The 12,506-nt window shown below is 48.5% G+C and overlaps 1 protein-coding gene across 1 annotated transcript in view; it reads right to left on the bottom strand.

Moving 5' to 3' along the window:
• The window catches only part of DPYSL2 (dihydropyrimidinase like 2), a 55,717-nt gene that overhangs the window by 26,187 nt on the left and 17,024 nt on the right, over positions 1 to 12,506 (bottom strand). Inside the window, exons 2-4 of the mRNA XM_044278926.1 lie at positions 9,047 to 9,135; positions 6,003 to 6,187; positions 3,188 to 3,352 (exon numbers count right to left, since the gene is read on the bottom strand). Of these exons, the coding sequence (XP_044134861.1) occupies positions 3,188 to 3,352; positions 6,003 to 6,187; positions 9,047 to 9,135 (439 nt within the window). The remainder of the gene's footprint in view (positions 1 to 3,187; positions 3,353 to 6,002; positions 6,188 to 9,046; positions 9,136 to 12,506) is intronic.

Below are 12,506 nucleotides of genomic sequence, written 5' to 3'. Positions count from 1 at the left end.
GTCCTGTAACCACAATGTAGTGTTTAGTCCAGACTCCAGAGCAGTTTCTGGTGAGAGATGTCCGTGAGGGGCGGTGCTTCTCAGGACAGGGGCGGGGCTTCATGTGTGCCGAGCCTGGCAGCTTCTGATACAGCGCTCCTGACTAGAAAAAGACCATGTGTAAAAATACACATGAGTCTTTTTCCAGGGAGTAAAATGGCCAGAACAGGCGTTATTGTGACCTCTGGAGAGGGCTCTTCGCAGTTGTAGAGGGTGCCACCTGACACTGCCATACACGGGGCCCACCTGACACTGCCATACACGGGGCCCACCTGACGTTGCCAAACAGGGCCCACCTGACCCTGCCATACACAGGGCCCACCTGACCCTGCCATACACAGGGCCCACCTGACGCTGCCATACACAGGGCCCAACTGACGCTGCCATACACAGGGCCCACCTGACGCTGCCATACACAGGGCCCACCTGACGCTGCCATACACAGCGCCCACCTGACGCTGCCATGCACAGCGCCCATCTGACGCTGCCATACACAGGGCCCACCTGACGCTGCCATACACAGGGCCCATCAGACGCTGCCATACACAGGGCCCACCAGACGCTGCCATACACAGGGCCCACCAGACGCTGCCATACACAGGGGCCCACCAGACGCTGCCATACACAGGGCCCACCAGACGCTGCCATACACAGGGCCCACCAGACGCTGCCATACACAGGGCCCACCAGACGCTGCCATACACAGGGCCCACCAGACGCTGCCATACACAGGGCCCCACCTGACACTGCCATACACAGGGCCCAACTGTAGAATAGACTGGTTACACTGACATAGCCCTGCTTTATACACACCTTCCATACATAAAATACCTCTGCATTCTCCACCAGCACAGTCCTATGTTCCCCTAACTCCTCCCACACACATGGCTGATCACATGGCTGTGACATCACCACAGGTCCTGTAACCACAATGTAGTGTTTAGTCCAGACTCCGGAGCAGTTTCTGGTGAAAGATGTCCATGAGGGGCGGTGCTTCTCAGGACAGGGGCGGGGCTTCATGTGTGCCGAGCCTGGCAGCTTCTGATACAGCGCTCCTGACTAGAAAAAGACCATGTGTAAAAATACACATGAGTCTTTTTCCAGGGAGTAAAATGGCCAGAACAGGCGTTATTGTGACCTCTGGAGAGGGCTCTTAGCAGTTGTAGAGGGTGCCACCTGACACTGCCATACACGGGGCCCACCTGACACTGCCATACACGGGGCCCACCTGACCCTGCCATACACAGGGCCCACCTGACCCTGCCATACACAGGGCCCACCTGACCCTGCCATACACAGGGCCCACCTGACGCTGCCATACACAGGGGCCACCTGACGATGCCATACACAGGGCCCACCTGACACTGCCATACACAGGGCCCACCTGACGCTGCCATACACAGGGCCCACCAGACGCTGCCATACACAGGGCCCACCTGACACTGCCATACACAGGGCCCACCTGACACTGCCATACACAGGGCCCAACTGTAGAATAGACTGGTTACACTGACATAGCCCTGCTTTATACACACCTTCCATACATAAAATACCTCTGCATTCTCCACCAGCACAGTCCTATGTTCCCCTAACTCCTCCCACACACATGGCTGATCACATGGCTGTGACATCACCACAGGTCCTGTAACCACAATGTAGTGTTTAGTCCAGACTCCGGAGCAGTTTCTGGTGAGAGATGTCCGTGAGGGGCGGTGCTTCTCAGGACAGGGGCGGGGCTTCATGTGTGCCGAGCCTGGCAGCTTCTGATACAGCGCTCCTGACTAGAAAAAGACCATGTGTAAAAATACACATGAGTCTTTTTCCAGGGAGTAAAATGGCCAGAAACAGGCGTTATTGTGACCTCTGGAGAGGGCTCTTCGCAGTTGTAGAGGGTGCCACCTGACACTGCCATACACGGGGCCCACCTGACACTGCCATACACGGGGCCCACCTGACGTTGCCAAACAGGGCCCACCTGACCCTGCCATACACAGGGCCCACCTGACCCTGCCATACACAGGGCCCACCTGACGCTGCCATACACAGGGCCCACCTGACGCTGCCATACACAGGGCCCACCTGACGCTGCCATACACAGGGCCCACCTGACGCTGCCATACACAGGGCCCACCTGACGCTGCCATACACAGGGCCCACCTGACGCTGCCATACACAGGGCCCACCTGACGCTGCCATACACAGGGCCCACCAGACGCTGCCATACACAGGGCCCACCAGACGCTGCCATACACAGGGCCCACCAGACGCTGCCATACACAGGGCCCACCAGACGCTGCCATACACAGGGCCCACCAGACGCTGCCATACACAGGGCCCACCAGACGCTGCCATACACAGGGCCCACCAGACGCTGCCATACACAGGGCCCACCAGACGCTGCCATACACAGGGCCCACCAGACGCTGCCATACACAGGGCCCACCAGACGCTGCCATACACAGGGCCCACCAGACGCTGCCATACACAGGGCCCACCAGACGCTGCCATACACAGGGCCCACCTGACACTGTCATACACAGGGCCCAACTGTAGAATAGACTGGTTACACTGACATAGCCCTGCTTTATACACACCTTCCATACATAAAATACCTCTGCATTCTCCACCAGCACAGTTCTATGTTCCCCTAACTCCTCCCACACACATGGCTGATCACATGGCTGTGACATCACCACAGGTCCTGTAACCACAATGTAGTGTTTAGTCCAGACTCCGGAGCAGTTTCTGGTGAAAGATGTCCGTGAGGGGCGGTGCTTCTCAGGACAGGGGCGGGGCTTCATGTGTGTCGAGCCTGGCAGCTTCTGATACAGCGCTCCTGACTAGAAAAAGACCATGTGTAAAAATACACATGAGTCTTTTTCCAGGGAGTAAAATGGCCAGAACAGGCGTTATTGTGACTTCTGGAGGGGGCTCTTCGCAGTTGTAGAGGGTGCCCTTGCCAGTTGTAGAGGGAACCCTTCCCAAATGTAGAGCGGGCCCCTTCCCAGTTGTAGAGGGGCCCCTTCCCAAATAACTTTGGAGCCCCAGAAATGTCGAATTCACCCCTTCCTATAACTACCTAAGCAAGTAATGATAAGGCCGCACCGTGCAGGGTGGCACCTACCTCTCAGTTGGCCGCAGGACTTACCGTGATCTTTCACCAGGGCCTCCATTTCCTCCTGGACGCCCTTGTGCCACTCAGTGATGTCCACGTGCAGGGAGTAGTCACAGCAGGTCTTGCTGTCCGCCCACTCTCGCCACTGGTCAAAAGAGCTAACCAGGCTGGTCCCGGGCTCCGACACCACGTGGTCAACTGTAGTCCGGGGCAGAAAAAGAGGGTCAGATTCTGCAGAGTGATAACGCAGACATACAGACTGCTGCATTTCAGCTCCCTGCCGTTTTTCAAGAGCCCCGCTTGCTGTGAGTGGGTGGAAACTTTCCTGTTTACATGGACAGACTGAAGGTCTGTCGCTGCTCTGTTTTCTATAAAGCTCTGTGAGCGGTGAGGGCAATCAATGTTTCCATTCAGTGACAGCAAGAAAAGATCTTTAAAATGGCAACTGAAATACAAAGCAGATTAAATACATTGCGCTGGAAGCTGTCCAGAATGTTGGGGGTCCGACCATGGGGACCCCCACAAAGAACAGAGGCCCCTGAGTACCTTGTGTGAATGGAGCCGTAGTGAGCATGTGTGACTCCTGCTCCATTCACTGGGACTGCAAGAGATATCTGAGTGCTGTTCCTGGCAGTCCCATAGACAGTGACTGGAGAGGTGGTCGCACATGCTCACTACGGCTGTATTCACACAGTGGTCAGACCACCAGCGATCACACATTTATCGCCTATGCTCTGGATAGGCCACAAATGCTGTCCACAGGCCAACCCCTTTAACACACCTGTCACCCGACAGCAATTCTTCCCGATTCCACAGTGGACGCTTCATTAGGCAGAATGGTTGTCAGGTGACTCCTGTACTGAAAACAGGCGGGGAAGGGGGGGTCCACTCCATAGGACATTTAAGTTATATACTGTGGATATGCCATACGGGGTTGTGTCACCTCAGACATATCGCTAGATAGGGACATGACAAAAAAAGTTAGCTTTAAAGAGTAGGCCAGTCTCCGGTGACACACTCCCTTTAATAGGCTGTCTCTATTTTTCAGTATTTTGGGAACAAATGTGAAATATTATCTCTTTTAAAGGGGTTGTCTCACCTCAAACATTGGTGGCATATCGCTAGGATATGCCACCGATGTCAGAGAGGTGCAGGTCCCAAAGTGAACAGAGAACAGCAGCGCATGCGCAGCCGCCCTCCATTCATTGTTATGGGGGTTTCGAAAATAGTCGAGCGCTTACGCTGTGCGCTCTTCTATCTTTAGAACTCTTATAGAAGTGAATGCAGAGCGCGTTGTGCAGGTCGTTAACTTTAGCGGTCCCATATGAGGGATAGGTGCGGGTCCCAGAGATGAGACCCACACCTATCCGACATTGGTGGCATGTCCTAGCAATATGCCACAATGTCTGAGATGAGACAACCCCTTTAGAAAAAGATATTTCACATTTGCTTCCAAAATGCCACAAAATAGAGACAGCCTATTAAAGGGAATGTGTCATTTGGTGATTTTATTTTATTATTATTATTATTATTATTTCTCATGTCCCTGATTATATATATGTTTTTAAATCCTAAAATCCTGCAGTTTTCACACTGGCCACTAGGGGCCACTATGTTAGGTTCTCCTGTTCTTTGACAGCAGCCGCATGGGCCAGAAAAAGAATGGACTGAAGGGGACCTCATTGATTTCTATGGTGGAGTTTTCTAGGCATGTTCTGTGGCCTGAGGTCAGGAGGGAGCAGATAAGCTGTGATATCACCTATTATGAATGGGGGATCCTGTGTTATCGATATATACGTAGGTGATAATTGTCATTGTAATCCTGCCTGTGGCAATAATAAGAGGATTTCTGAAAGGTTACCGGTAGAGAACAGGTAGTCTAATCATATAATTAGTGCGGAAACAGCGTGATTTTAGGTATTCTCTTTTTAAATATAGTTAGTGACATGGGCAATTAAAGCAAAAATCATAAAAATTTATAAAAACAAAAATATTACCTAACATTAAAAATATGATTTGAACAACAAGTCATTTTCTGCTGATGCATTCCCTTTAAATCTATCTACTGCCATGGAGGTATGTACAGCCTCCAGTGACCCCAGGGAATGATGCAAGAACTTTTCTTCATGTCATCACCCCTCTATGTGATAAGAATGACTGCTGAGACAGGAGGTTATGGGTGCAGCCAAAAAAGAGATACCTCTTGGTTCTAGGTGAGGAGCTGGAGGAATGATCACCGCATGTAACTGTCACCTCTCCTCCCCTACAGCCTCCAATCAGCTCAGGGAATGATGCAGGAACTTTTCTTCATGTCATCAACATTTTTCCCAATCTCTCCTTCTACAGCCCCCAGGGAGTGCTACAGGAACTTTTCTTCATGTCATCGCCCCTCTCACCACAGTATATTACTGTCATCTTTTCCCGTTATAGTGAACGGTTACAGATCCAGACCATCTGTCAACATTATGAGTCAAATGTTTACCAGCATCTGCATCACCGATTTTTGGCCTCTTCGGTTATCAGATATGTGCATGTAGAGAGAAGCATCCAGTATGTAGTCAATGACCACATTTTATGTCTTTTATGCTTTATTTTTATTTTTTTACATTACATTTTGATGAAAATTGCCTGAAGGCGCCCATGAGTGTAAAGTGCTGGGTGACACTTCCACAATGTGGCAGGTGCCTCAATTTAGAAAATATATGGGTGTATATTATGATTATTATAATTTTTTTTTCATTTTTTTTTTTACATTAGAAATCAGGCAGCTTTTGGGCATGTCAAGTGTGAAAACTGTCCCCGAAGCAAAAAGGTTAAAAGATTGGACAAGTCACAAATTCCCACTTACTGATCATGGTGGTGCCACCAGCCAAAGCTGCTTTGGTTCCCTGGAAGAAGTCATCAGCAGACACCATTCCGTTGCATGGTTTCTGAAAGCAGGTGTGGACATCAATGCCCCCGGGTATTACCATCCTGCCGTGAGCCTCGATGGTCTTCACACCACCTGGCACAATGAGATTTTCACCAATCTGCCTGTGAGAGAAACATAAGAATAAATTCTGAGCAAATCATGTGAGACCATCGATGGTCCTATCTACACATGAGGAACCATGGATGATGTGACAGTGCAGGGTGGGCATGATACACCTCTCCTCAGCTCCTCTAGGCTTGAGCAGGTGTTCTTTTCTCAATGTTTTCTCCAGAGGTTTCACCGCAACCCACCAATGACAACAGAGGCTCTCAGGGTAAAATTAAGGTTTTATCACCGGCTGTGGAAGGGTCGACTGAAGATGAAGCTGGGATGAGGCCCAACAGCATCATCAGGGTATCTTCAAATGCCAGATCTACCGTCAAAGCAAAATGATCAAAACATTTTTGGTAATCGCGCCATTTGAATATACCGTGATAGTGCTGCTGAGCCCCATCCCAGCTCCATGTTCAATCGTCAGCCTTTCATTTTACTCCTGCGCAACCTCCTTCTCATAGGTGGGTTGCAGTGGAGCAAGCTCAGTATGACCTGGCTACTTGTGTTGCTCCTTCCTCAAAGTCCAGGACAGGTACAGAGCAGGCCAGGGTGGTCATGGGTAATGTTATTTCTTATATAACAAAGGTAGGTCACATGCCTCGCCCCCCACCCCTTCCCCTTCAAGATGCCAAGATGGCAGAGAACTCAGCACTAACACTCGGCTGGCACTGATGTCAGTCGTTTAACCCCTTTCATGCAGTGGTCCTTAGGGACCGCTGTATGGAGGGGCTAACCATCGGGCCGCTGCTCTGCTGTGGCAGCGGCCAATGCTTGAAGGGTAAACTGGCCGCTTGCCTGTGGCAGCGTCCCGATGGTTACCATGGCATCCGTGCACCCTCACAGGCATCCTGCTTGCCGTGGTATATCTAAGCCTTATCAGGCTTAGTGTGAGTTCAATACACTGCAGTACACTAGTGTACTGCAGTGTATTGTAAGCCATTAGACCCACTGGATCTTCAAGAACCAAGTGGATCTGGGTCCAAACAATGTTATAAAAAATAAAAATAAAAAAAAAACTCTTCCTATAGCCACACAAATTGGTTAAAAATGAATATTAAAAAATAAAAAACACTAAACATGTTTGGTATTACCGCGTCCATAAGGACCTGATCTATAAAATGATCATGTTACTTTTACCACATGGTGAACACCATAAAAAAAAAAAAAAGAAAGAAAAACTATGATTGCAATTCTGCCCACCGCACTTCCCAAAAAAATGGTATAAAAAGTGATATGTATCCAAAATTAGCACCAATAAAACCGTGACCTCATCCCACAAAAAATGAGCCCCTACACAAGCCAAAGATTGCATTTAGAAAATGGAAACACAAAAACATGATTTTTTTTTCAAAAATGCTTTTATTGTGCAAACTAAAATAAAAAAAATGCACATATAAGGCATCGCTGTGTCCGTAACAACCTGCTCTATAAAAATAGTATGTGATCCAACCCGCCTGGTGAACACCGTAAAAAATAAATAAATAAAATGTGCCAAAAAAGCTATTTTTTTTATAACCTTGCATCACAGCCGCAGCCAGCAGTCCCAGCCACAGCCACCAGTCAGTACCAGCAGTCTCAGCTACAGCGGCCAGTCTCGGCCACCAGCCACAGCCACCAGTCAGTACCAGCAGTCTCAGCCACAGCCGCCAGTCAGGGCCAGCAGTCTCAGCCACAAGCCACAGCCAGCAATCTCAGCCACAGCCGCCAGTCTCGGCCACCAGCCACAGCCACCAATCAGTACCAGCAGTCTCAGCCACAGCCGCCAGTCTCGGCCACCAGCCACAGCCACCAGTCTCGGCCACCAGTCAGTGCCAGCAGTCTCAGCCACAGCCGCCAGTCTCGGCCACCTGCCACAGCCACCAGTCAGTACCAGCAATCTCAGCCACAGCCACCAGTCTCGGCCACCAGCCACAGCCTCCAGTCAGTACCAGCGGTCTCAGCCACAGCCGCCAGTCTCGGCCACCAGCCACAGCCACCAGTCAGTACCAGCAATCTCAGCCACAGCCACCAGTCTCGGCCACCAGCCACAGCCTCCAGTCAGTACCAGCGGTCTCAGCCACAGCCGCCAGTCTCGTCCACCAGTCAGTGTGGTCAAGTTCCCTTGCCATTTAATATAGACCGTTCCTACTAATGTTTATGCACTACTGTTATCTTAACGGGCTTAATGTCTAGTCAATGTATAATTCTAAAAGAAACCTTTAAGGATGCCTATATTAAGCCACAGGGATGCTATAGTACGGTATATAGTGTGGAAAGTTTGCTGGTGGGCAAGCTGTCCTAGCATGTGTAGAGGACTGGTAGTCACTAGTGTTGAGAAAACTTCTGTTTTCAAGGTCGGCGTACAAGGTTCGGGTTCAAGATATCTAAGAATTCCTAGTAGTCACCACTTGCAGAGGGGGTAGGGCCTCACTACACATTAGACTCTGGTTGGCACTTGCATATACTACATATTGGTGAGCATTTCTGTCAGGCTGCTCAGCCATGATGGCATATCATAGGAAGCATCGCATCATTACCAACTAGCAGCTCTGCAGAACAGGTTGCTGGCGGCTATTTTATATCATTCCTGGAGAACCCCTTTAAATGGTTTCTGAGATATCCGTTATGCCTTATTGTATTTTCAGATGCACTAATGGAAATATACTATATTTTTTATATGATTCCCCATGGTCTAACATACCTAGAGGCTTTTACAGGGACCCAACATCTACCATAGATCCGACATGCTGGATTTTTACCTTTCCCACCCTGTGGATTCTCCAGGACACGCCCGCCCCTCTTTATGGACACACTATTCGGAAATCAATCTTGCTTGATTGCCTATGACTGCTGCTGACCCGTACCATCCCGAAGCACATTATACTTACTTAATGAGCCCATCCTCCATGTAAATGTCAGCATGGAATGACTGGTCATCATTGACGATTTTACCCCCTTTTATCAGGAGACGGTCGCTCTGAAAGGAAAGGAAATCAAGAAGTTAGAAATTATTCACATCTTACACTGGTTGCCATGGTAACAGACTACACACAAACTCTGTGTAGTCTGACCTGCAGTCACACTGCCTTCCATTACTTGTCCACTACTTTCTGGTAATGTATGTTTTGTAGGATAACAAAAAGTAAAGGCTGGAGAAGAGTATTAACACAGGATCAGACTACACAGGGTTTGTTTGTAGTCTGTTACCATGGAGATACATAGGTCTGTATGGGAGCTGTAAAAAAAAATGGACACCACCTTGAATCAGTGTAAAAAAAATTAAACAACTTCTTGTTATCCTTTTGTGATCACAATTTGAAAATTTCAGTAATAACAAAGGGGTGCATCTAGATTTTTGAAGGATAGAGATAGACAGACAGATAGATAGATAGATAGATAGATAATAGATAGATAGATAGATAGATCATAGATAGATAGATAATAGATAGATAATATATAAGAAGATAGAGAGATAGATATAGATAATATATAAGATAGATAATAGATAGATAGATAGATAGATAGATAGATAGATAGATAGATAGATAGATACATAGAATATAAGGGGATGGATAGATAGATAGATAGATAGATAGAGAGATAATAGATAGATAGATAATAGATAGATAATAGATAGATAAATAGATAGATAGATACATACATAGATAGATAATAGATAGGATAGAGATAGATGATAGTCAGACAACATTAGCAGTGACTATACGCCCTGTATAGTGTGACACACTGTGCCCATTCTTCCATCAGTGTGACCACACATGGATGCTGGGGTGTGGCCTTTCTGCGGCCGCTCTCTGCCAGCTCTTCTCAGGAAGCACTAGACTGTGTGTGAGTCACATGTAGGGCACAAGCCCGATGTCTGGTAACCAGCAGAAACCGACGTACACAGAGAAGAATGCCAGCGCCGGGCTGATGTACTGCTGTCCCTGGGGTGTGCCTGCCCTGCAGATGAGCTGGCGCTGCCAGGCTGCAGTACACACAAGACAGCAACTCTTCTTGGCCACTAAAGAAGACTTGGGGGAGACTTATGGAAACCGTCTTTGTTGCCCACCTGATGGCATATCGCTGGTATACAGCCTTTATGACCTCTGGGACTCCAATGATCCCGAGAGTGAAGGGGGGCAGTACAGAGATCAGCGTCAGAGGAATTTCAGGGTTACAGAAAACCAGAAGGGAAGTCCTCCTCTATATAATATATGTACAATGCCACAATCCCGCCTCACAGCAGATAATTTCAATAGCTCCCTCTGCCTCCATGATTTACACTGCATCGCTGCTTATCACACTGGCCTCTGTCTATTTGCAGAAGTCTACTGCAGGCTTACGTCAGTGCACGGAAAACGGATTTCCACTGGAACCAAGATTATTTATAAATTCCAAGTATATTATAAAAAAAAATAAAAACTACACGTGACAGACGGTTTCCTGTGCGGAATTCGCCATCTTTTCTAGAACCTCTGCATCTGTAACCATGGCAACTGAGGATTCTCTGTGGATCCACCAAAGCCTAGGAACCATGGGGAAAAGACATCCATGTACTAGGCAACGGCTGAGCAGTATACACGAGGCGCACGGAGGAGCCGGATACAGCCGGGACTAATTACTGGAGGAGTGTGGGGTAAAGGGGGCCTCTACCACCTACTAGTGGTCGGGTACCAATGTGTGTTTTTGCTACAAAAACAGCCATAGCAGCATTATGTTTGACACGGTATCCGTTTTTGATATATTGTCAATTAAATCACTGTAATGAATGGATTGTCGCTGAGGACGCACGGAAATAGCGGATCCTCCGTGGACCCTTTACATGCCCGCTCTTCAAACAACCCCTTTAAGATGTCAGTACAAAGTTAAAGGGGATTTCCCAGACTATGTGAATGGGTGTAAAACTAGCTAAAGTGAGAGAGGACGCGCTTTAAAATCAATCAGTAACACTACAAAAGTCGGGGGGAGATTTATCAAAAGAGGTGTGAAGGAAAATTGTCCTAGTTGCCCATAGCAACCAATCAAATTCCACCTTTCAGTTTTTAGAGCTCCTTCGGAAAATGAAAGGTTGAATCTGATTGGTTGCTATGGGCAACTAAGCCAGTTTTCCATTACACCTATGTGAAGAGCGGGGGGGGGGGGGGGCCGGGCTTATGGGGACTCCGGTACCACAGTCTTGTGATCAGTGGGGGCCCCTGCTGTTGGACCCCCACCCATCAGATTCTCATAGTGGGACCGCCCGTTTAATCATTATATCATCAATCTTACACAACCAATCAGATTTCGCCTTTTTCCAAAGGAGCTGTAAACTATGAAAGGTGAAATCTGATTGGTTGCTAGGGACAGCTAAGCCAGTTTTCCTTTACACCACTTTTGATAAATCTCCCTCTTTGTTTCTTTTTCAAAATTCCTGCTTGCTGTCTGTGAATAGACGCAGATTTTTCTCCCAGTCACATGCTGAATCAGTACATTTGTGTCATTCCACAACCACTGCCATATATCACTGACATCTCCCCGCCCCCCCTCCCTGTATGAGCAAGCAGGTACTGAAAAGCGGTACTGGCCCTTTAAGAGCCTCCAGCTCGGCTTTCCAGGATGCTGGGGATCATCATGGGCAGATTTATAGAAGCAGAGATAGATAATGTATGGATGCCATTAGTTTCTGTCAGACAGATCACAGCTCTGATAATGGCGCTGGGCGTCTCCTCACAGATTACACGCTCCACATTGCTCCAGTGAAGAGAACGAGCGCATTAATGCACAGCGTCCCCCGTCAGGTGGCAGTGGTTGCCATGGAAACAAGACCCCGCCAATGTATTGTGCCAGCAGTGCTGTACTCGTCTGTCCCCGACCCGGGATGTCACTGAGGGTCTGTGCGCCTCACCTCCCCCACCACCAATCCACATACAAAAGCACAGTGACAGCGGGGGTGCCAGTGACAGGACGGGGGCTCTGCCAGTGTCATGTGGGCGTATCTAAGGGCATAGCAGACCTTGAGAGAGGCACAGGGGGCGACACAGAAGATTGATGGATAGAGAGAGGTATTAGATAGATAGATACTAGATAGATATGAGATAGATAGAAAGATAGATAGATAGATAGTTTGCCGGCTGTGACTATTTTTGTGCCGTATATATGTGCGGTGCCCGCAGTACATTGTACAGTATATATGTGCGGTGCATGCAGTACATTGTGCGGTATATATGTGTGGTGCCCGCAGTACACTGTGCGGTATATATGTGCGGTGCCTGCAGTACATTGTGCGGTGTATATTTGCGGTGCCTGCAGTACACTGTGCGGTATATATGTGCGGTGCCCGAAGTACATTGTGCGGTATATACAGTACAG

This window comes from Bufo gargarizans, chromosome 2, assembly GCF_014858855.1.
Source record: "Bufo gargarizans isolate SCDJY-AF-19 chromosome 2, ASM1485885v1, whole genome shotgun sequence".
Lineage (NCBI taxonomy): Eukaryota > Metazoa > Chordata > Amphibia > Anura > Bufonidae > Bufo > Bufo gargarizans.
The sequence above is the reverse complement of the archived record's forward strand: the minus strand, read 5'-3'. Positions and strand labels throughout refer to the sequence as shown.